Source organism: Odocoileus virginianus, chromosome 30 (genome assembly GCF_023699985.2).
Source record: "Odocoileus virginianus isolate 20LAN1187 ecotype Illinois chromosome 30, Ovbor_1.2, whole genome shotgun sequence".
NCBI lineage: Eukaryota > Metazoa > Chordata > Mammalia > Artiodactyla > Cervidae > Odocoileus > Odocoileus virginianus.
Genome location: NC_069703.1, coordinates 13,819,401 through 13,843,251, shown reverse-complemented (window position 1 = coordinate 13,843,251; position 23,851 = coordinate 13,819,401). Strand labels below are relative to the sequence as shown.

Below are 23,851 nucleotides of genomic sequence, written 5' to 3'. Positions count from 1 at the left end.
TGGTTAGCATTTTGGTTGATTTAGTTTTTAGTTCATGACTCCCACCAGAAAGTAATTTTTAATTTCAATCCTGTTAAGAAAAATCTATAATGCATTATGTTTCTTTCCTGTCTTGCTTAGGGGAACACAACTGGCATAGCTTTTTCTTTAGATGCAACCTGCTAGGCATCCTTTTGAACCCTAGTTCTTATCTGCATGGCTGTGAAAGTATTAGAAAGTACCCAGCAACATACACTTGTTTTCTTGTGTTCTGCTTCTCTCTGGAAGGCTTAATAGAGATACGGTTAGCTGAGAATTTCTACTGAGGTGGCTTCTGACCCATCACAATTGTATTCTATGCAGTTTCACTTGCACTACTGTTTTTATATTTCAAAGCCCTCATTGTATAGTTTTCATGGAAATGCTAAAGAAGCTGCTCTCATTTCTTTTCTTTCCCACGTCTTAGCTTAGAAATCTGTATTACTTAAGTACATTTCCTTAGAAATAGGGGTGTATATCAGTCAGTTTGCTTAGCATTTCAATGAGCCTAAAGAATGATCACAAAGAATATCTGGCTGAGATACTGTATGTATCTCAGGCCTACATGGCTGATTACTAAATTTGCTAACCACTATTTATTTACTTATATAGAGAAATAATTTTAAAATTTTGTAATTTTCAATAAGATCAAAATGCAGTAGCTATCTGTATCATTTTTATTTCTATCAAAATTTAAGTGGACAGAATTATAGCATTAATTTGAAAATGCACTGTATTTTTAGCACAATAACTTATTTTCAGCCAACTGAGTGCTGACAACTGGAAATAAACCTGAAATCATAAGGACACTAAAATAATATTTTGAAGAGAGAATGCTTTTAATCTTTTGAACACATTATTTACTGATTGTTCCATGGAAGTTGTTTCTAGATGGGTGATCAGAACTCTCCCAGCCACAATGCTTATTATATCATGGGATAGAAGAAACCTAAAATTATATTTGATATTCTTAGTTCAACTCGGCACGATTTCTCAGCTGAGCAGACGACTGGCTGAGATCTGGCCTGCAACACTGGCTGAATCCTAAGTCTTGGGCTTGTCACAAGTCCCAGCCATTCATATCTCCTCTAGTGGCTCCTGAGGCTGTAGACTCCCCAGGGACACAAAGTCTTCCTAAAACTTCTAATACATTCAAACAGATTACATGGATAATCAATAAGTGAAAATGGCATATTTGCCTCTCTGCTTTTCAACATTTTCTAGGGAGGACAGCAGACTACAATTCAAAACTAAAGAATTTAAACCTGAGAGATGATAGTTTAAAGGCAATTCTCCTTGGATAGTTTTGCCTTTTGAATATTTTGGCTTCCTCTTTCTTGTTGCTTGTTGTTATTTCTTGAAAGTGCCAAAATGTGCAAACAACCCAGAGTCTTGCTTCAGATCCAGAACATTTCAAGGAAACAGTACTTTCTATTCTGAAAACTTTGGCTAATCAGGGAACAACAAAAATAACAAAAACTTTAAGTGTATCAGTGGAAAAGTAGGTTCTCTGTAGTATTTAGCTCTTAGCCAGGCAACTTCAAAAAGAAGGTCTGGCAAAACCCAGTCCCCTCTGGGGTACTCCAAGTCTCTGTTTAGGACCAATGAGCCTGAAGTTCATCTACATTACATGTCCCAGAGATGTGCCAGTGAAGTGATGCTTAGAGGACCATGTTGGCTGGCTAAGTTCAGAGAGTGTACCAGTGCATGGGCTTCTAGTGATAATGCTAGAAGACAAGAGATCCTCATTTGCTATATGATTGTGTATGGCAAGTGCTCTCAGTTCATACCCAAATGGAGGTGTGACACATAATAAATAAATTATATAAATGAACGAATTATTTACTTGGGAGTGGTTTGAAAAAAAAAAAAAGGAAATCAGTCCAGTGTCTTGTAACCAAAACACTCTCATTAGAAGATGACTTCACTCTCATTGTCCCACAGTAAGAGCCTAGCTAGATAACATAGAGCTTTAGCGATGCGGTGAGACTGTGCTTGTAGGAACTTAGGTTTCCCAGGTGGCTCAGTGAGTAAAGACCCTGCCTGCAGTGCAGAAGACACAGATTCAATCTCTGGATCAGGAAGATTCCCTGGAGGAGGGCATGGTAACCCACTCCAGTATTCTTGCCTGGAGAATCCCATGGACAGAGGAGCCTGGCAGGCTACAGTCCACGGGATTGCAAAGAGTTAGACGCGACCGAAGCAATTGAGCATAGCAGATTTGAATGTAAATTCTGGATAAGCCACTTATTAGCTGTGACATCCTGGGCCACAGTGGAAGTGAGTATTATCTGTGTGAGTGTTCTGTGTGGGTTGCTTGGAGGATTAAATGGGAAGGTATTTGAGAAAGCACCAAGAATCATTCTTGATTCCATAGACATTAATATCTCTATCTTTAGTACAAGTTGTCATGTACATTTACTCTTTACTTTGATTTGATACATCAAAGCTAGACTTAGGAGATTTATGAAAAATGAATTCATAACACTTTCACTCTTTAAGGCCAGGATTGAATGTCTCCTTTTACTATAAGTACACTTGCTTTTGGACACTTGGTTATGCCACGAAGTAGTCTGTTTCATTCAATAATGTACTGTTTTAAAGGGAAGGGTTGTCTTGTGAACCTTGGACTTTGACATAGTTCCTTTGCACAATGATAATCTTTAAAAATGAAGCTTACCTGGTTTCAGTGGAGAACCACACTACCCCTAATTTGTTTTCATACAAAATTTTCTTTAAAAGAAGCATTTGAAAATTTATATTGGGTAAAGTTTGCCACACAAAATTCAGTCTTGATCTGTCAGCCCCCTAGGGTACAATGAGTCGTCATGTTTATGAGAGACTGAACATCTTGGGGGTATTAGTCTGACTTGGTGACTTTGCCTGTCCTGGTATCACAGCTTCTACCCCATGGCCTAGGGCAGCTGACTCTCTCACATACTGCCCCACCATCTCTAAGCCCTATCCAGTCTACAAGTTTCGGACTGAGGACTTCCCAGTTTGCCAACGGTGTCTGCTGCCCTAGAATGATCCGGAGGGAGGCTGCTGGGTTAACAGTTACAGTGTGGCCACATCACTGACACAGGAAATCATCAGCCTAGGATGCTGGAGCAAACCTAACAGGGTAGGACTCCTGGTTCTGTTTCAGATTTTTCCATTGCTCTTGCATGGGCTTCCAAATTCTAACCGTTCAGTTCAAGTGATAACTATTATGGTTAGGCCAAAAAGAAAGGGGAACTTAATTTGAAAATACAATAAGTAGTTCAGTTTGGTTCACTGTACCTGGGTTTCCTTTCTAAGTGTGCTACTTACTTAATTTTTTTCATCAAAATCTCTTTGTTTCCCAGAATAAGTACCTAGACTTAAGAATATTACACCAATTATAATAAATGAATATTCATATATGACCGTAATTAACATCTTAAATTATTTTTAGTAGAAGCATCCATGCTTTCCCTTCGGGAAAGAACAGCTTTTAGAATGTTTGCTAATTAATAAAAAGTCTATCCTCAAAATCAATGAAATACTCAATTTAATCTAAGAACATTTACATAAAAGGACTGAACTGTGACATTCACTGTGCCTTTAGATTGAAGTTGCTTAAGGGTGTTTTGAGGAGGGTAAAAAATCTCCTAGATGGAAAAATTCACCTGCTTTCTTTCCAGGCAATGTGCTCATAAGCTCATAAGCTATATATTAAGAAATTTTGCTTTGTCTTTACAAACCAATTGATCTGAAAATTTGAAAAGTTGATTCTTGTCTTGTGGATTTTCACTAATTTTTTTCTGATAAAACAAATAAGTTGTTATACATACTTTAAGAGTGGTTTAAAATAAAAGAGAGGAACTAGTTTGATTGCCTAGATCACATGCCTTTCATAAATTTAAGGTAAAAATATTACTCAATCTTTTAAATCAATGAAGTTTGAAATTATATATTTTCTACATAACTAAAAAATATGGTTATCTTTTTAAAAGCAAATCATTAAGACTTTGCACAGGTTGAGGCTTTCTTTTGAAAAAAAATTCAATAAAAATACATGTTCAGTTTGAAAATGTTAAAAATATCTTCAAATTACTTTCAGTAGGAAGTAAGTTGACATTTTCCCTAAATATACTGAGACACCTTGAGGAAAACAATCCCGAAATATGAAGGAACAGTTACTTTGGAATACGACACCTAAGTTACCAAGATATGAAATTGATTCTATTTTTAATTTATACTTTCCTTATATCTATGGTACACCCTCCAGAAACAGACTGGATGAGTCTCAGATGGCTGGGAAGACCTTGTTACCCTTTTAACTCAAACTCACATATAACAGTAAGAAGAATGAATTACTTGACCTCTAGGTGACTTGGGAGTCAACTTCATACCCCTCTCTGGGTTAAGAGGATTCCCTGACATGGGAAAGGCTTTAAATAAGGGTTCAGAAACATTTCCCGTGACCTGTGGGAAGCAGAGCTATCATGGAAGGCTTTCCACTACATTCAGAGGAAAATCCAGGAGCCTGAACCAAGCCAGCTGCTGCTCACTCCCAGACTCCTCTCCTCCACCCATCTCTCAAACATTAGCCCTGGGACTCCTTCAAGTCCCAGAGCACTTCATGCACTTTCCCACCTGACAGCCCTTGCACATCCTGGTCCCTCTGCCCAAATTGCCCCTTTCCTCCATCCTTCCTTGGCCCACACGTCCTCAGGCTTCTGAGATCAGCTCCCTTCACCAACCAATAAAGGAAGATTACTCTTTTTTTACCTTAAATCTCCCTGTTCTTTTCCTTCCTAGTGCTGAACTTATTTACTGGATTTCCATTCTCCACCAGATTTGTGCTTCTTACAAGGAAGGATCATGTCTGTTTTGCTTACTAATGTACACTTTGAGAATCTGAAGAGTGCAAAGTGCTCCATACAAATGAACAGATAAAATCAAGGCCAGAAAGGATCTTTCAAATCTATGAATTAAAAAGATCAAATCACATTTTTAGGGAATTAACTAATCATCAGTGGTTACAATGATACTGATTATATGCAATGTTTATAGTCCTCAAATTTTCTTTTATTCCTTAGACTAATTATTTCAGGCAGTAAACTTAGAAAAAAAGGCCTCAATTTAAGAAAAAAAATATTGCTAAAAAAGGTTTAAGTTTATAAATCTATGACAAAAATAAACTATATTTATTGATAGTTTATAGTTCAGTAATTTAGAATAACCTCTAGTAATTAAAAAAATAATGTAAACAAACCTAATTACGGATTATAAAAAGACAGTGATTCTTTTGTGATCTTATTTAATTTTTAACACAATAAAGTGAGCTATAAAAGGCACAACAAAAGGAAAAATAAGTCAACAAATAAATGACTAAAATGGAAAAGTATTAATATTCTGATTTTAGTATATGAAAAGTAAATTATATTGATACAAGCAAGCTTTCAATAAATTTTCAAAGATTTCTTCTTCTCCTGTAACTCTCAAACAATAGACAAAAGTTAACTGGTCTAAGTCAGAGAACCAATAATAGTTAGCTTTTAAATAGTGTCTTTCATCTCAGATTCTAAATGGATATTCTTCAGAGGCATCTGTCTGCTTCTTCATTGCGAACTGAAAAGCTGACACGGCATTCCATGTTGAGTGAATGCATAAATAGATTCATGGACAATAAAAGGTCTCAGCAGGAAAGAAGCCATGATCTGAGTTTCCAGTTCACTACTCTCAATATCAAATTTGTTCACTGACTTCTTCATTTATTCATTAATATTTATTGAGAGTTTGCCACAGGTCTGGCCCTGGGGAAGTCCTTGGCAATACAATAGTGAGCAAAACAGAGACAGCTCCTGCCAACCCTTCCAAAACAAATCTATTGATTTCATTAATATATTTATTTTTATTCAGTCACTTATAAAATTAAATTGTATCTACTCTTTAAAACATTCTACATGAAGTAAACTAGTTCTCTGTAGTTATTCTAGCTAGCCACTTAAACACAATGTTATCTTTTCCTTTATCCAGCAGATTTTTCCTGTTTTATTTACCATATTCCTCTACTTTTGATTTTATATATAGAAATGATAATACATTTAACTAAAGTCTTTGTTTCTTTTTGGTTATTTGAAACAGCCAGCTCCCAAGCTGGGTCACATACTAACCAATACCAAAGTCCAGCACTTATGGGTTGAGGTTTATTTACCCTTAAAAGAAGACAAACCTCAAAGAGTCCAACAGGCCTTACCTTCCTCCACTGGGACAGTCTGTTCTGAGGCTGGTGATGGGGGTGGAGAAGGAGGCAGATTAGCTGTCTCTTCAGCTGCTAAAGATCAAACAATGGAAAAATGAGATACAACAATTAATCCTACTAACCCAGTGGATGTGTAGGGGTTGTGCCATCTGTAAAAAGGACTCTATGAAATTCAAGGAAAGATTTAACAGTAAGTTGCAGTTGACTTATTTTATTTCAGCCCCATTACCTGATTCATAAATTTTTGAAAACCTAAAAAAAGAAGAGCATTTAATATAAAAAAGTTACTCCATAAAAATGGATTAGAGATAACTTCCAAAATTCTATCATTAATCTCATTAATTTTTGTCTGCTCTTTCAATTAATAAAATATTTAATTCTGGTCCTAATTTACTACATTAAAACCCAGCCAGGTAAGCATTTTAATTTGGATTTGAATTGACTGATTAAAAATATGTGAGAGCTGGAAACTATTGTTTATCTTGATCTGGAAACTAATCACAGCTATTTTAGGAGATATATTTTTTAAACAATATTTTGTTCATTGAGTATAATGTCAAATCCATCTTCTGTATGTATTCTCAGAAAAGAAAAATGAAGCTGTCACAGCCTGAGGCAACCTTCAGATAGAAACATGTAATATGGGAGCTGAGAAATATTCTGGCCTTGGAACTACACATGAAAGAAGCCCAAAGAGAAATGCTCTAAAAGATGAAATTCAGTCACACTTAACTCCCTTTTCCTCTTGAAGACACTTACCTTCTTTATGACCACTCACATGAAGGTAAGGGATTTTAAAAGGAAATATTTATCAGTCAAGGCCAGTGGTAAAATTTATTTTAAATAAGCCTTGAGGTCTTCTAAGGGATATTTTAAAGTTTTATTTTTTTTAAGTGAAAATTTTCTTTTAAAAATTAATGAAATTTTGCCACTAACAGGGCATTATGTTAAGTGAAGTAAGTCAAACAGAGAAAGACAAATGGTGTATATCATTTATATGTGGGATCTAAAAAGTACAGAAAACTAGTATCTATAACAAAAAAAGAGGCATATTCACAGATAGAACGAACTAGTGCCTACCAGTGTGGAGGGAAGAGGGGTGATACAGGGGTAGCCAAGGGGAGCTGTAAACTCTTGGGTGTAAGATAGGCTCAAGGATGTACTGTACAACATGGGGAATATAGCCAGCATTTTGTAATAGCTGTAAATGGAAAATAACTTTCCAACTGTATAAAAATTTAAAAAATATTTTTAAAAAGTAAGGTTTCCTTTCATTTCAAACAACAGAAGTAAACCATAGAAAGAAAGCTAATGTTTTAGATAAGTTTTTCCCTCTCTGTTTCAGGTGAAAATAATCCTTGATCATCAAAGAACATTTTATTGAATATAATGAGATTATTTTTAATTATTATTGAGAGAGAGGAAATTTTTATGGTTTAATTTTTAATAGATAATGGAGTGCTTATCAGAAAATCAAATATTAAAGATGCATAAGACTGAAAGAACAATAGTTATATACTATTTTTAGGCTTTAAAAACCACATCTTTCTATGGGTTAGTTATACATACCTGTGAAATAAACATATGTTGAATGCAAGAGAATTTCCTTTTTTATGTGTCTCTGCATGTATAACACATCTACTTCTAGCATCTATCTATCCATTGAGAGTAGGGGCACCACATCTTTGGCTGAGAGTGTTTTCCTTGGTGAGTGCCATTATATTACATGTTTGGCCCTGCAGGGCATTTGACTTGCAATGGAGGGAGGAGGTTAATGTATTGCCCCTAAATGAACAAAGTGAAGACTAGTACCTTATATGGGATTCAATCATCGTATCCCATATAAGGTACTAGCCACTGATGAGTCTAACAATCTCTGGCTATAGGTTTTGGTAGTCTTTTCAGGGAGACCCCAGAGACTGTAGTATAGACAATCATTAATCAAAACCCATAAAGGGAAACAATCACATCTAATTAAAGCATTAGAACATTCCTCTTATGAGTGGGAGCCATGACATCAAAGTGCATTGGCTTTATTTTTTTAATAACTATCTCTAGTGGTCTGGAAAAGAAAAATGAAGGTCAATTTAGGGGCAAAGTGTAATTATAAGTTGACTGTTCTAAAGACTACTGAAATACCACAATGAGCCTGTTGAGAAATGTGAAAATAGGTCCCAGTGCATCCCAACAGAGGCGTTTGATGAATGTCACAAGTAGGGATGGAGTATGAGATACGGCCTATCTTTGAATGTGAAGACTTGATCCTGTGATTGAGGTGCAGCAGACACTGCCCCTGACCTGAGACTTTCTCATTTACCTAAAGGCAGAGCAGGAGGTTGATCTTTAGGCTGAGCTTCTTTCTCTTGTTCACCTTTCAGGACTGCTACAGCTTCTGCCGTGACTACTTGAACTATCCTTGCGGACACCTCCTCTGTAATAAATGGTAACAAAAGAAAATAAAATGATGAGCCATCGAAAACAGGTGGCAAAGAGAAAAATTAATCAAACAATACAGTCAATTAGAATTGTATTTCACTGTCTTTCTCCATAAAAAGTGCAGTAAGATAAGTTGCAGATAAACACACACACACAAACACCAAAAAAAAAAAAAAAAAAAAGGAGAGAGAGAAAGAAAGAAAATAAAAGGAGCTGGCATTCTGGGAGCTAAGCAACATGCACACAGAACTAAAGAAAACAACCTGTATGGCAGTTAAAAAAGAAAAACTGTTTATATAAACAGAAACAATGTATTATTTTATAGCCAGTAAAACACTCTTCTATGCTAATCTGAAGAAATACCATGACTTCAAATCATAGGAAGATGCTTCAAAATGTGAATTTGTGATTAAATAACACTATCTGGGTTCAGTTTGAACAAGAGAGATTAAGAAAAACCTGGGAAGATAAAATTTGAATGGAATACATGGAAATGATGTATCAGATAGTCCCTTTCTAAAGAGCTGCTCCTTTGCTCAATAGTGGATGGTTTAAAGATCCTTAAGGCCATATGATATATATTCAACTTAGTCAGTGTCACTGTTGTTGTTCGCTAAGCCATGTCCGACTCTGTGATTCCATGGACTGTAGCCCACAAGGCTCCTCTGTCTATGGAATTTTCCAGGCAAGAATACCAGAGTGGGTTTCCATTTCATTCTCTAGGGGATCTTCCCAACCCAGGGATCAAACCCACACTTCCTGCGTGAGCAGGTGAATTTTTTACTGCTGAGCGACCAGGAAAGCCCTATAGGCAGTGCAATAGTTTCATTTTAAAAAGCTAGAGTGAGAGGGAGGTTCATCATTGAACTGATCAGTCTGTGAGATGCCTGATCACTAGTTTTTGGCCTGTCACATCATCTGCTGAACCATGTCAATGCTAACTTTATACAACCTTGTCAGAAAAAATTCAGGCAATGATGATCAATGATGATCAATTCAGGCATATATCGTCAACTAAAAAGGAAAGAAGTCTTTTGAGATTAAAAATATTTTCTAAATTAGAGATAAAATTCTACAGAATTTTTTCATCATATTTATATAAAAACATCTACCACAAGGAAATTAGTCTACTTGACTGATGTTGAAGCTGAAACTCCAATACTTTGGCCACCTCATGCAAAGAGTTGACTCATTGGAAAATACCCTGATGCTGCGAAAAGATTGAGGGCAGAAGGAGAAGGGGGCGACAGAGCATGAGATGGCTGGATGGCATTACCGATTCGATGGACATGGGTTTGGGTGGACTCTGGGAGTTGGTGATGGACAGGGAAACCTGGCATGCTGTGGTTCATGGGGTTGCAGAGTCGGACACGACTGAGCGACTGAACTGAAATTAACTAATTTTAACGATGAAGCATCCTTTTTCTTTACTATCAAAAACAAGTATGGAATAATTATAGTATCAAGTACCAAAGATACAATTCATCTTTATAAGGATGTTTTAACCTATACAATTTAATTCATAGTATCACACAATTTTAAAGCTAAAGTACTTTGAGAGAAGTTTGTCTAAATTTTCCAATTTTGCAGATGAGGAGACAAAGCCTGAGTATATTGATGAGATTTGCTCAAGTTCACACAGCTGATGGAGGCAAAACATATTAGAACCCAGGTTTCTAACTATTATGATGTTCTTCCTCTTAAACAGGTCAACAGAAGGTATAATGGAAAAATAACCAAAAAATTCTTTAGCAGTCATGTGTGAATTACTAAAGGAAAAGTATGAACTCCTTTAAAGGTATGAACCAAGGAAACACACTCTCAGATCTGCTTGTCTATTCATGTATCTAATGTACACTATCACTATTCCTGATTATATTTGGAGACTATGTAACAAGTGATTGACCAATATCTATCTATCTAATCATTTATCTGCCTACCTACCTATCTACCTATATATCTTGAAGACTATGTTAGAAACTGCAATAGATAATTTACCTCAAGGAGATGAATATTTTATTTCTAAGAGACAGTACTATTTTATTAGCATTTTAGTTCCATTTCAGCTTTTGCAGGTAACTATGTGACAATAACAATCATCAAAGCATTGTAAGGATTAAGCATTGTAATCATCAAAGCACTGTAACTGCTATGCTATTTGGTGGGGAGGACAGAGGAGGAAGAAGGGCTGCGTGTTTTTATGAAGCCAAGCTGCTGTGTTGAAAGGCTAATCTCCCAGAGTGACATCATCAATGGAAAGAACACTGCAAAACGAGCCACAGAAAGTTAAATCCACTTGGAGACACTTCTTTGTTGTCTACACTGTTTAATAAAATAACAAAAAGAATTATTTTACTTTTTGTGAATTGCCGCTTGCATGTATTAACTTTCAATGAAATTCAGATATTTAAAAATCAAGAGAGTAATCTTAGGGCTTCTAGCATCCAAGTGTTTTATGGAGAACGGAATACAGTGGTGAGGTGGAGCAAGCACTCCAGAAAATGGGATATATATAAAACCAATGCATCTTCTGGATCATTCCTGCATCTCCCTGTTGACACTACACACATTAGTATCTCCCTATAGCACTTAGGGAATATATCTTGTGTGAAATTGTGCTGGTACACGAGCCTTATCTCCACTTCTATGCAGTTTCCCAAGTCAAGGATTTCTCTCTGGCATTGCTGCAATTCTCAAAGCTCCTCTCATTGAACTTTATCCAGATTGGACCTTTAATTTTTTGAAAGGATGAAAAATCAACATGAAAAGCTTGTTCATAATATTTACACAAATTCAGAAGTAATCTGTGCCTGTTACTATATTTACTAACTTAACCCCCCCATTTATATAATTTATTGTATTCTTAAGATTTTGATGCATTCTGGATTAAATGGGGTTCCAAAATTCTTCTGTACTTTCTGAAGAATTTTCCATGATCTGAGAGCAGTTAAAAAAATGAAATTTGTTTACATTGGGAAGACAGTCCAATAAAAATAATACAAATATCTGCTAATTTATGTGAACAAATTAAAAGTGAGCTACATAATTACACTAGTCATTTTGCTTGAGAGTATATTTACAATAATTTTGATGCCAGGGAGAACTAGTTTGCACGTTCTTAGCTAACAAGAACAGAGGTGAAGTCAATAAAGAATGCATTTACATGAGGTGTGGGTCAAGTGACATCTTCAGGCACTGTACAGGCTCTCAAAATATTCTAAACAGAGATAAATGAAGGGAAAATTGAATCATAACCTGCCTCCAAACAGTTTAGACAGGACCAACTTAAGTAAAATGCACTATATAAGCTGGTACCACATGTTTTATGAGTGATAATTTAGTTTTAGCAAAACAATATTAATTTAGATGGAAAGTAGCAGGACATTTGAATTTTACTGGATTTGCTGTTTGAAAGAACATTAATTTAAATGTGAATAAGCTGATTTTATATTTGTAGGTATTTAATCAAAACTAGTAAGAAAATAATCTAGCCCAATCTTAGGAGAACTGATCTTTTTTTTTCAAAGGAATTTCACAGATTATAAGAAATGCTACTTTAGAATAATCAAATAGGCTGTGTGGGAGCCAAGTTCATGACATGCTGTATTCCATTCTGAGGAAAATAATATTGTTAAAACTTTAAAAATAGAAAATAAGTGTATCTTCTAATATTATTATAATTTTACCATTTATTCAGGAAATCACAAATATAGGGTTGCTCAGGGGTTTCAAATGGTCCAGTCAGTTTAAAAATCTTTCTCTAAGCAAAGGCTGTCATCAGTGTAGAGATGGCAGCTTCCCCCATGAATGATGGCCTTTTCCCAATGGAAGCCTAATCAGCAGATCTCCTGAGGGAGCCTCGTCGCTATAGCCTGGCTTTTGGAACAGGGGCAAATTTACTGAGGGTTCAGGTAAAGTTCAGGGAAGATTAATGGTAAACATGTCGAACATATACAAAAGATAAAGGAATACAGTAAAAAAAACAGACCTATAAAAATGATAAGAGCTACAATGTGTGTGATTATAAATATATAATTATAGCTAATTATGCAATATAATTATATATATATTCATTCTATAAGTATTTATTAAATGCCACCATTCATCCATCCACCCTTCTATCATATCTTTCTATCTATCAAAGTATTACTATCTTTTATAGTGTACATTAGATAAAGTCACATGGACTTTAAAGCAGAGATATGTGGGCATAAACTCCAGCATTGCTACCTTCTAGTTACTTCATCTTTGGAATTTTACTCAAACTCATTGAGTTTCAATTCCTCAACTAAAAAAAAAATTGGAAATGATAGTAATACCCATCTGACAGGTTGTTGTGAGGAACTCAAATATACAACAGGCCTGGCACATCAAGGACTCAAATAAAAAGGTTTCCCACTAGTTCTTCACCAAGATGCTTTCATTTTCTCTCAGTCATACAGTGTTCTGAGTTTTCTACTTTTATATTTCTACTTACAGAAAGAGCAACAGTGATATGCAGTAAGAGTTCCAGCCCAACGAGGCTATTTATGTCAAATTATAGGATAGTATGATTAATCTGTGATTACCTATGTTGATGGCCAGTTTTTCTGGTTGTTACTGTTGCTTTCTTTCCCTAGACAAAGCTAGAGGAATGTTATTTATTTTCTGGCTTCATACAAACTTCTTTGGCTGTGTAGGTTCTGGGCTACCATCTGCTCTAGATTCAGCCAGTAAGTTCCAATTATCGAGGGTCTTCTAGACAGTGTTTCTAGAAGCAAGATAACCCATATCTACTGCTGAGGACAATGAGCAACATGAAACATTCTTTTTGTGACGAACAGATTAGATGACATTTTAATTCTGCATTGCTTACTTGTTCTACATTCTTATTCCCTTTCTTACTTTCTAATTTATTGTTGTTAATTTTTCCTTCCAAACATTATACATATAAAATTTTGAGTAGGATTTAGTCATTCAGAAGATTAAAGATGAATACAGATTATGCATAAATTGACAAAGTACTATTCATTATACTTCACTGAGAGTTAACATGGATCTTCACAAGGCCAAATTTGTCTGTTACTCCAGGTATTTCTTGACTTCCTAGTTTTGCATTCCAGCCCCCTATAATGAAAATGATATCTTTTTTGGGTGTTAGTTCTAGAAGGTCTTGTAGGTCTTCATAGAACTGTTCACCTTTAGCTTCTTCGGCATTATTGGTTGGGGCATAGACTTGGATTACTGTGATACTGAATGGCTTGCCTTGGAAATGAACAGAGATCATTCTGTCATTTTTGAGATTGCATCCAAGTACTGCATTTCAGACTCTTTTGTTGACTATAATGGTTACTCCATTTCTTCTAAGGGATCCTTGCCCATGGTAGTAGATACAATAGTCATCTGAGTTAAATTCACCCATTCTAGCCCATTTTAGCTTGCTGATTCCTAAAAGGTTGATGTTCCCTCTTGCCATCTCCTGTTTGACCACTTCCATTTGCCTTGATTCATGGATCTAACATTACAGGCTCCTATGCAATATTGCTCTTTACAACATCAGACTTTACTTCTATCACCAGTCACATCCACAAATAGGTGTTGCTTTTGCTTTGGCTCCGAAGAAAGGAAATGTTAAAGAATGCTCTGACTACCACACAATCGTACTCATCTCACATGCTAGCAAAGTAATACTCAAAATTCTCCAAGCCAGGCTCAACAGTACATGAACTGTGAACTTCCAGATGTTCAAGCTGGATTTAGAAGTCAATGGAACCAGAGATCAAACTGCCAACATCCACTGGATCACTGAAAAATCAAGAGTTCCAGAAAAACATCTACTTCTGCTTTATTGACTATGCCAAGCCTTTGACTGTGTGGATCACAACAAACTGTGGAAAATTTGGAAAGAGATGGGAATACCAGACCACCTGACCTGCCTCCTGAGAAGTCTGTATGCAGGTCAAGAAGCAACAGTTAGAACTAGACATGGAACAACAGACTGGCTCCAAGTTGGGAGAGGAGTATATCAAGACCGCATATTGTCACCCTGCTGATTTAACTTATACGCAGAGCACATCATGAGAAATGCTGGATTGGATGAAGCACAAGCTGAAATAAGATTGCTGGGGGAAATACCAATAGCTTCAAATATGCAGATGACACTACACTTATCACAGAAAGCGAAGAACTAAAGAACCTCTTGATGAAAGTGAAAGAGGAGAGTGAAAAAGTTGGCTTAATTCAGAAAACTAAGATCATGGCATCTGGTCCCATCACTTTATGGCAAATAGATGGGGAAACAGTGGAAACAGTGAGAGACTTTATATTTTGGGGCTCCAAAATCACTGCAGATGGTGACTGTAGCCATGAAATTAAAAGACACTTTCTCCTTGGAAGAAAAGTTATGACCAACCTAGACAGCATATTAAAAAGCAGAGACGTTACTTTGCCAACAAAGGTCCATCTAGTCAAAGCTATGGTTTTTCCAGTAGTCATGTATGGATGTGAGAGTTGGACTATAAAGAAAACTGAGCACCAAAGAATTGATGTTTTTGAACTGTGGTGTTGGAGAAGACTCTTGAGAGTCCCTTGGACAGCAAGGAGATTCAACCAGTCCATCCTAAAGGAAATCAGTCCTGAATATTCACTGGAAGGACTGATGTTGAAGCTGAAACTCCAATACTTTGGCTACCTGATGTGAAGAACTGACTCATTAGAAAAGACCCTGATGCTAGGAAAGATTGAAGGCAGGAGGAGAAGGGGACAACAGAGGATGAGATGGTTGGATGGCATCACTGACTCAATGGACATGAGTTTGGGTAAACTCCAGGAGTTGGTGATGAACAGGGAGGCCTGGCTTACTGCAGTCCATGTGGTCGCAAAGAGTAGGACACAACTGAGCGACTGAACCGAACTGAACTAAGCTCGCAGCTGAAAACATGACACATCTTACTGTAATCAGAAATTCTGAAAGGATTAGTTATGTTTCTTTTGAACATCTAAAATTTTCAGAAGTGGACATTTTTAGTCTATGTTAGAAATTGTCTTAAGGATGTTGTGTAATATGTATTTTATTCTATCTTTTGTTAATGTCAAGGATTTAGAATTTCAGTGAAAACCTTACAACCAGTATTTGAAATATTAACTTGGTATAATTTTACCAGCAGTGTCATTATGGTAATGACACAGTTTTTATAATTAATACAAAAATAGCTCATGATGTGGCCATAAAGTCTTGTCATGCCTAAGGAAAATGAATGATAACTTGGAACTGATCTGATAAGAGATCTGTCTAAAAATCACCTAGACATTAAAAGCAACTTCTTTAAAACAAATCCATTTTATAACCTTTAAATAATGTTACTGCTTATGAAAAGTGAAAGTGAAGTCGCTGAGTCGTGTCCAACTCTTTGAGACCCCATGGACTTTAGCCTACTATGTTCTTCCATCCATGGGATTTTCTAGGCAAGAGTACTGGAGAGGGTGCCATTGCTTATAGGCTTATATTAAATAAAGGATTTAAATATAAAACCCAAGGAATAGAGCAACAGGTGACACTGTATCATCAATATAGAGATAAACAGCTACAGGTAACAAAGTGAAGTCTGTCTTGTAAACATATTCTGAATAACAGACATGGGGTTGGTATTCACAAGAGGATCAAAGCAGTCCTCAGGAGACTGAACTGAGTTCTGGAAAGCATGTTTATTTTTGTTATTGGGTAAATATACTGGTGGAAGCATATACCACCAATAGAAGTAAATAGGTATAAGAAACTGAGACATGCTCTCATCCACAGAAACCTACTTGATAATACCTTGGAGATATGATGCTAAGCTACTTACATTCTCCTACATAATGAATAAACATCATATTGCAATACAAGGTTATTAAATAAGTTGCTACACTAGGCCCTTCTATTTCCTGTCAATATTATATATTTCACACAGTAACATATTTTCCAAGTTGGAAAACTAGCAAAATCATGGATAAAGGCAATTTACTGTCTCATTAGAATATCATTTTGATTTATATCAGTGTAGTACAGATATTTTATATCATAGTAGATTCTGGTGTCAGAAAATCTGGAATCAAACCCTGTCTTTCGCTCTTACTAACTGCAAGTAAATACTCTCTAAGCTTCCACTTCCCCATCTAAAAAGGGGAACTGAAGTGATATTCATCTTTTGGTATATTGGGACAACTAAACGAAATATATATATATATATGTAAAGTGCTTATTTAAATTATATATTACTATTTTAATCACATTCACAGGTTTGTTATCAAGTCTACTATCATCATTTGATTGACAAGATGTAGGTAAAGACTGACAGTTTCTGTCAGACATTAGGACAGTTCTGTCGTTATTCCCAGTGAGCACCTTCTTGCTTGAATTTTGGGTCACTGTCTAACAGACTGTATCAGGCTCCCGCCAGTGATTCTTGCAACTAAAATGATGAGGTAAGTTTTACTCTATCCTTATACCACGCTGCTGCTGTTTGGTGGCTAAGTTGTGTCCAACTCTTCTGTGACAAGGCTCCTCTGTCCATGGGATTTCCCAGGCAAGAATACTGGAGTGGGTTGCCATTTCCTTCTCCAGGGGATCTTCCCGACCCAGGGATATCCAGCATTTACAGTCGGTTTGCAATCCTCCAGTTTCTTCCACGATGCTGATTCATGTTACACCACCATGCACTTCCGGTCACATTGTTTTATCATGTCGAATTCTGTTGCCAGTGTCAGGCCCCATCTTTAGCACCTATTTTGGGTTTAGTTATTTTGTTATATTAATCTATCAATATTGTTTGTTTGATTTATAAACAATGGAGCTGAAACTTTCTCAGTGGCCCTGACAACTCCAACCTGGTTCTGAGCAACATATGACATTGTTGGTATACAGGGAAGTCTGATTTTTAATGTGTACCTTTTGGGTTTTCATCACAACCAGCTGAGATGACTTGAATATGTAAAGACTCACTGATTACACTGTGAACAACAAAAAATCCAAGCAAGTTGGCATATGCCTGAGAATATATTTTTGTTGATTTCTTTCAGGTTAAGAGAAAAGTAAGAGATGTTGACAATAAATTCAACCATATGGAATATAAAAGCCAGAAAGTGCTTTTGCTTTTAAGAATAGTAAGTATAATAGTGCTGTGTTAAAAGAAATGACAAGTAAGCCTACCGTACACTTGTGAAAGAAGGAAAACAAAGCAATTTTAGACAGAATGCTCCTGTCAAGAAAAGGTTTTTCTCAGTGGGGTAGAGAAGGGTTGCCTAGGAAACTGAAGCTAATTGCTGCTGCTGATGGAAACTAGTCAACAAGGAAAGCACTGTGTTCGAAGCGCTCGGCTAAACAAATACCCTAGATAAATTTATATAAACAGGGAAAGAAGGAAAGTTCCTTGCCTCTGCTCCAGCTTAATTTGGAGAGTGAATGAATGGTCTCTCTGAAGCTGTTACCCGTGATCAAGTGTTGATGAAGGAAATTAAAAGAGCAGATTGGTTTTTGTTGTTGCTGTTTTTGTTTGTTTCTCTGGCATCTTGGTACTTATTAAAGAGGCCAGCATTGGCATATCTCTTCCTAATCAGATTCCCATTGATCTCAAAGGGTCACCCTAGCCACCTGGCCAACACAACAGCTGTGGATCTCTGTGTACCAGCTTTTTCTTTCAAAGATGAATTCCAAAGATTTACTGACGAAAACAAGGATAAATTTATGAGGGAAAACGCCTTTGCAGTAATGTTAGTCTATGGAGATAAATGCATTTAAGATGAGGAATCATGACTGCACAAAGTTCATTCTGAAGGGTACTGAAATTTAAGTTATATTGTACCCACTCCAGATGATGTAACTATGCTTAGTCATTACCAAGTCACTACTAAGGCTAATGATTACCTTGGCAATTACCAAGGCAAGATGAATAAGACATGGTGTTCCTATATTTAAATTGTACTGGAAAGTGGGACAATCTCATTGAAGAACATGTTTTTGGTGCTTTTTTTAAAGATTTTTCTAGTAAGGGCCACAGATTTTGGCTGATCTATACATTCACAGTCACTCACATCGTCCTCTTCTGAAAGGCATTTGCAACAACTTGGGCTAGGATTAGGAGTACAGTGTATGACTATAGGAGAATTTTCCCTCTTTCTCCTTTTTCCCTATTTCAACCTATGTGCTTGAATCCATAATCTTGTTTAGATGGCCAATTTAATCTACTCAAATGAAGTTCTTAGAGCTTGGATAGAATTGGCCTAATGTTTAATTTACTTAAAGGGAAAGACTTTGTAAATTAAGATGGTTATCAGTAGAAGGATATTGCAAGTTAAGAACAACATATATGGAATCAAAAGTAATTAGAAAGGCAAAGTACCAATCAAAAACAGTACCTACTGGAAAATTTCACTTCTAGTTTTAAGGGTACAGCAGAAGAAATACAGCAAGCAAGTATGGCTTAGCTTTATAATTATATATTCTAATTAAAGGTTTGTGCTGTTGGTGGTAATTGGAGGATCTAAATGTAGTAATATGTGCATATTTGTAGTGTTGTTTGTATTTCATACAGTAAACATTTACTAATTAAATCAGCTTGCAATATTTTATTGATTCTAAATTAATTTGAGAAAGAAACGTCTTGGGGAATATGGCTCTCTGAAAATTTCAAACTGCTTAATATCAATAAATTGAGTACAATAATTAAGGCACTGAGGGAACTGATAAAATGCTTTCAGAGCCTTGTAAAGCTCAGGTTTTGCATTTTGTCAAAACCATTACAATTGTACTACTCCTTGTAGACCTGAGAGAAACTGGATTACTGTCTGCATTGTCTTGAGCACATCACACAAAGGAATGTAGCAGAAGACATTATTAATAACAATGAAGAGATGAAATATCAATAAAACTAAGAGAGAGAGAAAAAATTCATCCTTAGAGTAACTGTGTGATAATACAAAATGTACTGTGTGTGCAGAACAGCACTTGCACGTATGTGTGTGTGTGAATCTATGCATGTGCCAGCATTCGTGCACATAAAGGTCTATTTGTGCCTTCAAAGTTTTATCTGTTTTGGGTACCTCAAAAGACTTGGGTTCCAGCACGAGTCTTAAGATTTCATATGGGGAAATTATTGCTTCTACCGTTGCAAAACCAGGAATGTCTGAGACAGAGAACACAATGAAAAAATGGAAAAACATTCTAGATTCCAAAAAAGAAAAAAAAATCACTGGAGCAAAATTTTAAAGTGTAAGTGCTCTATATATCAGGGAGAGTCTTTACCAGTTACTTCTATAAACTGAAAGATTTCATCTAGGGAAAAACTGTTACAATAAAAAGGTAAAAATCATCAGCTTAGCTACATTTTGTTGGCACCATCTCATCCCCAAGGTAATAATTTTAAATCTTTGGCAGCCTTGTGACCTAGAACCCTACGGAATTTAGGAACTGTGTGGTGGGAAGATTGCTTTTGTCATAGTACATCATAGTGTACCTTCGATCAGCAAACAGACAGACCAACATGACTTCTGTGTAATTAGTTTGCTTAAGCCTCTAGTCCTAACATAGTTCTAAGAATGAATGTGTAAATAATAATATACAACATCCACCTTATTTGATTCTTCTTAGTCAACCTCTCGTGAAATGTAAGTATCTTAAGTGATTCTCTTTTACAACTCCCTATTTTATTTTTGGCATGAGTTATAGAAAATATTGTTCACAAATATTCTCTTTATATCAGTCCTGAAAGGACTTGGCAGACTTTTAAGTCACTAAGTACACATGGTAATTCTTTATCATTTCCAAATTATAACTGAATATATAGAACCTGTGAACCATGTTTCAATTATACTGTAGGAAAAGGGACAGTGGAATTAATTACATTATGAAATTCTGAAAAGTAAAATGCTATGATAGAAAAGAAAACAAAAAACGAGAAAGAAAGATAATTTTGAGCCATCCTTCTTTTAGTCTTTAATAATGCTTGTTAACTAGAGCTCAGCCATAACATAAGATAAGGAGAACATTGGAAAAATTCCAAAAAGCAAAATTGTTGATAGTTAACCATCTTTTCCAGGGTCTCTGAATAGCAAAATCAAGAGAATTTGCAAATAAAAAAATAATTTTTTTAAGTAAGAAAATAAGTGTTAAGTCTAACATTATATTTATATTATTATGATAGTAAAAAGCAAAGACTTAAATAGAATTTAAAAATTTATGCCAAAAATTATTCTAGAATAAAAATATCTTTTGTATTCTGGATTGATTAATGCATTCCATGAAACATTCTATTAAATGAATTTCTCTCCAACTACGGGATACAAAAAGTTTATGTTAAGATAAACAAAAACAAGTAACAGTAATTTCAAAGTAATCCAGAAATTTTCAAATAACATACAAATACTACTTTAGAAAGTACCTTCTAATTATCTGTTGAAATAAAATTTTACATTGATGATTTTGCTTCAGTGTTGTTTACTTATACCAATCTATATCTCTTCTGTGTAGTGGGTCTCACTGATACCAAGCATACCTCTAGAAATACTTGCAAACTGTGGGTGCCAAGGGTGATATATCATACTTAAAACTGTCAAAGGTGGGATGGCAAATATTTTCAAGAGGAGAGACTTCCTCTTCTAAAATGCGATTTTTGAAAGTGGCATCTGTACTTGCTTCAAACTCATTTCTCTGTTTCTTTTTTACTACAATCAAGACAGAAGAATTGGGTGACAACTGGCTTGGAAGAACTGTCTTACATGCTTTGTGAGACAGGTCAAGTTAGTGCAATTTTTTTGTTTGTTTGTTTGGAGAAAAGTCAATTCTGGTAAGCTCTCAGGAGAACAGGTTTATTCCAATCTTTCCAATTTTTTAGTCACAAATCTTGGTTTTTCAAAAAACCAATAGATAATTTTTAAAGAAAAAAAAACTACACTTTAGCTTAAGATAAAGAATAGAAAGATGGTAATGATAACCCTATATGCAAAACAGAAAAAGAAACAGAGATGTACAGAACAGACTTTTGGACTCTGTGGGAGAAGGTGAGGGTGGGATGTTTCGAGAGAACAGCATTGAAACATGCATATTATCTAGGGTGAAACAGATCACCAGCCCAGGTTGGATGCATGAGACAAGTGCTCAGGCCTGGTGCACTGGGAAGACCCAGAGGGATCGGGTGGAGAGGGAGGTGGGAGGGGGGATCGGGATGAGGAATACATGTAACTCCATGGCTAATTCATGTCAATGTATGACAAACCCCACTACAATACTGTAAAGTAATTCGCCTCCAAACATGTATATTATCTAGGGTGAAACAGATCACCAGCCCAGGTTGGATGCATGAGACAAGTGCTCGGGCCTGGTACACTGGGAAGACCCAGAGGGATGGGGTGGAGAGGGAGGTGGGAGGGGGGACCGGGATGGGGAATACATGTAAATCCATTGCTAATTCATTTCAATGTATGACAAAAACCACTGCAATGTTGTAAAGTAATTAGCCTCCAACTAATAAAAATAAATGGAAAAAAATTAATAAATGAGAAGAAAAAAAGATAAAGAATAGTAGCATGGAAATGCAACAAGGAGAAAAAGTATTCAAAGAATTGATTCATTTTAAAAACTGCTTATAAAATTAACAGTAGTTTAATTAAATACTGTCCTTTAAAGACTGAAATAATAATTAAAATTAGAAAATGTAAATGGGAGCATCTTTCATTTAATATGTCAAAAAGGAAAGAAAGTCATCAATTACATGAAGCTTTTAAGATTTTTTAACATAAGAAAACTAGAGAAATGTATCTGATTGAAACTGAAACATTTTTCCTAAAATTAGTGAATAAATACCCCTGTTATTCAACAGTGAAATGCTGTTTATTACCTAAGAAGTTATCATTTTCAAGTAATTTTATAGACTCAAAGATGAAGAAGTGTAAAAGAATATTGGTGATATATTAATCAGGTTGACCTTCAAAAATAGGATATATAACATCTCTCCAAGACAATACTAGTATATTCCTTTAATAAAGTATAATTAAGTCTATGACTTAGTGCATCCATTTTCTTTAAGATTCAGTTTGTCCATTTGCCAGAAATGAAATTTGTGTGGCCTTCTGATTTATAGTAGTGAGGCAATCTTTACCTTAAAGCCAGAAGATCAACAAAGGTGTGCATTTTAGAGTTCTGTTCGCAGGATATTTCAGTATCATTTTCTATTGAGACCAACTCTATTACATCAGACTCTATTTTGCAAGAATGAACAAGAAAAGTTGTTTAATATCTGTGTACTTCTTAGCTGTTAGATTATGGATGTGTCTCAGAAAGGTCATTTATCCTGATTTTATATTCTTCCCAGTTCAGGTGTTTTCATCATCAAGACAGTATTTCTAATCAGATGTTTTACTTCTATTTTAAGTCAAAGATATGTTTTCTTCACTCCAAATCTTCACTCCCACTTGCAGAACATAACAAGTCTACTGCTATATCCCTCCATGACACTCTCTTTACAACAGTATTTCAGAATTCCAACTTGATTGAGCTAGTCAACACTTCTACAGTCTTTACTCTGAATCTAGCCTCCCCCCATGTTCCTCCATTTGCCTCTTTAGTTCCAATATTCCTAACATCATCTTTCCCACAAATATATTGCTTACACAATATATATACAAAATATATTCAAAGTTTTTGTAGCCCTATTTTGCTTATATAATTTCCATTCTCAAAATTGAACATGAATACTAATTTTCTCTCTTCCTTTTTTTAATTGTCTCTGAACTTTTTATTTTGTATTGGGGTATAGCTGATTCACAGTGTTGTGATAGTTTCTGGTTCTCTCTTCTTTATCTCACTTTCAAAAATATTTATTAGCACCTACTATGGAGTATAAGCTTTGCATTATATACCAGAAGGAACATGGAGATGAATGAAGCACAGCTTCCACCTCAAAACACTTATGATCAATGCCATTAGCAAGACATAAACAGGGTACACAGGGGTATTTGAAAGAGGAAGAGATTCATTTGAGAGAATAAAATGAATCAGTTCTGAACCTTTGATCATGGATTTCTAATAATCTCTTCTGTTGCATGTACCCTTTCAAATGAGTCCTCTGTCACTTGTTTCATGATGCGGCATTTGAATGAAACCAGAACAGATTGCTTGGGCAAATTAACTAGGTTTGCAAAAGAGAACATTGTTAG

The 23,851-nt window shown here is 35.6% G+C and overlaps 1 protein-coding gene across 26 annotated transcripts in view; it reads right to left on the bottom strand.

Moving 5' to 3' along the window:
- Positions 1-23,851, bottom strand: part of MAP2 (microtubule associated protein 2) — a 291,617-nt gene that overhangs the window by 43,951 nt on the left and 223,815 nt on the right. For 18 of the 26 annotated variants that reach the window (XM_070458561.1, XM_070458560.1, XM_070458567.1 and 15 more), the window contains 2 exons: positions 8,568-8,681; positions 6,245-6,322 (listed from right to left, as the gene is read on the bottom strand). In XM_070458561.1, coding sequence (XP_070314662.1) covers positions 6,245-6,322; positions 8,568-8,681 — 192 coding nt within the window. The remainder of the gene's footprint in view (positions 1-6,244; positions 6,323-8,567; positions 8,682-23,851) is intronic. The other 8 variants (XM_070458565.1, XM_070458586.1, XM_070458585.1 and 5 more) reach the window with 1 other exon arrangement.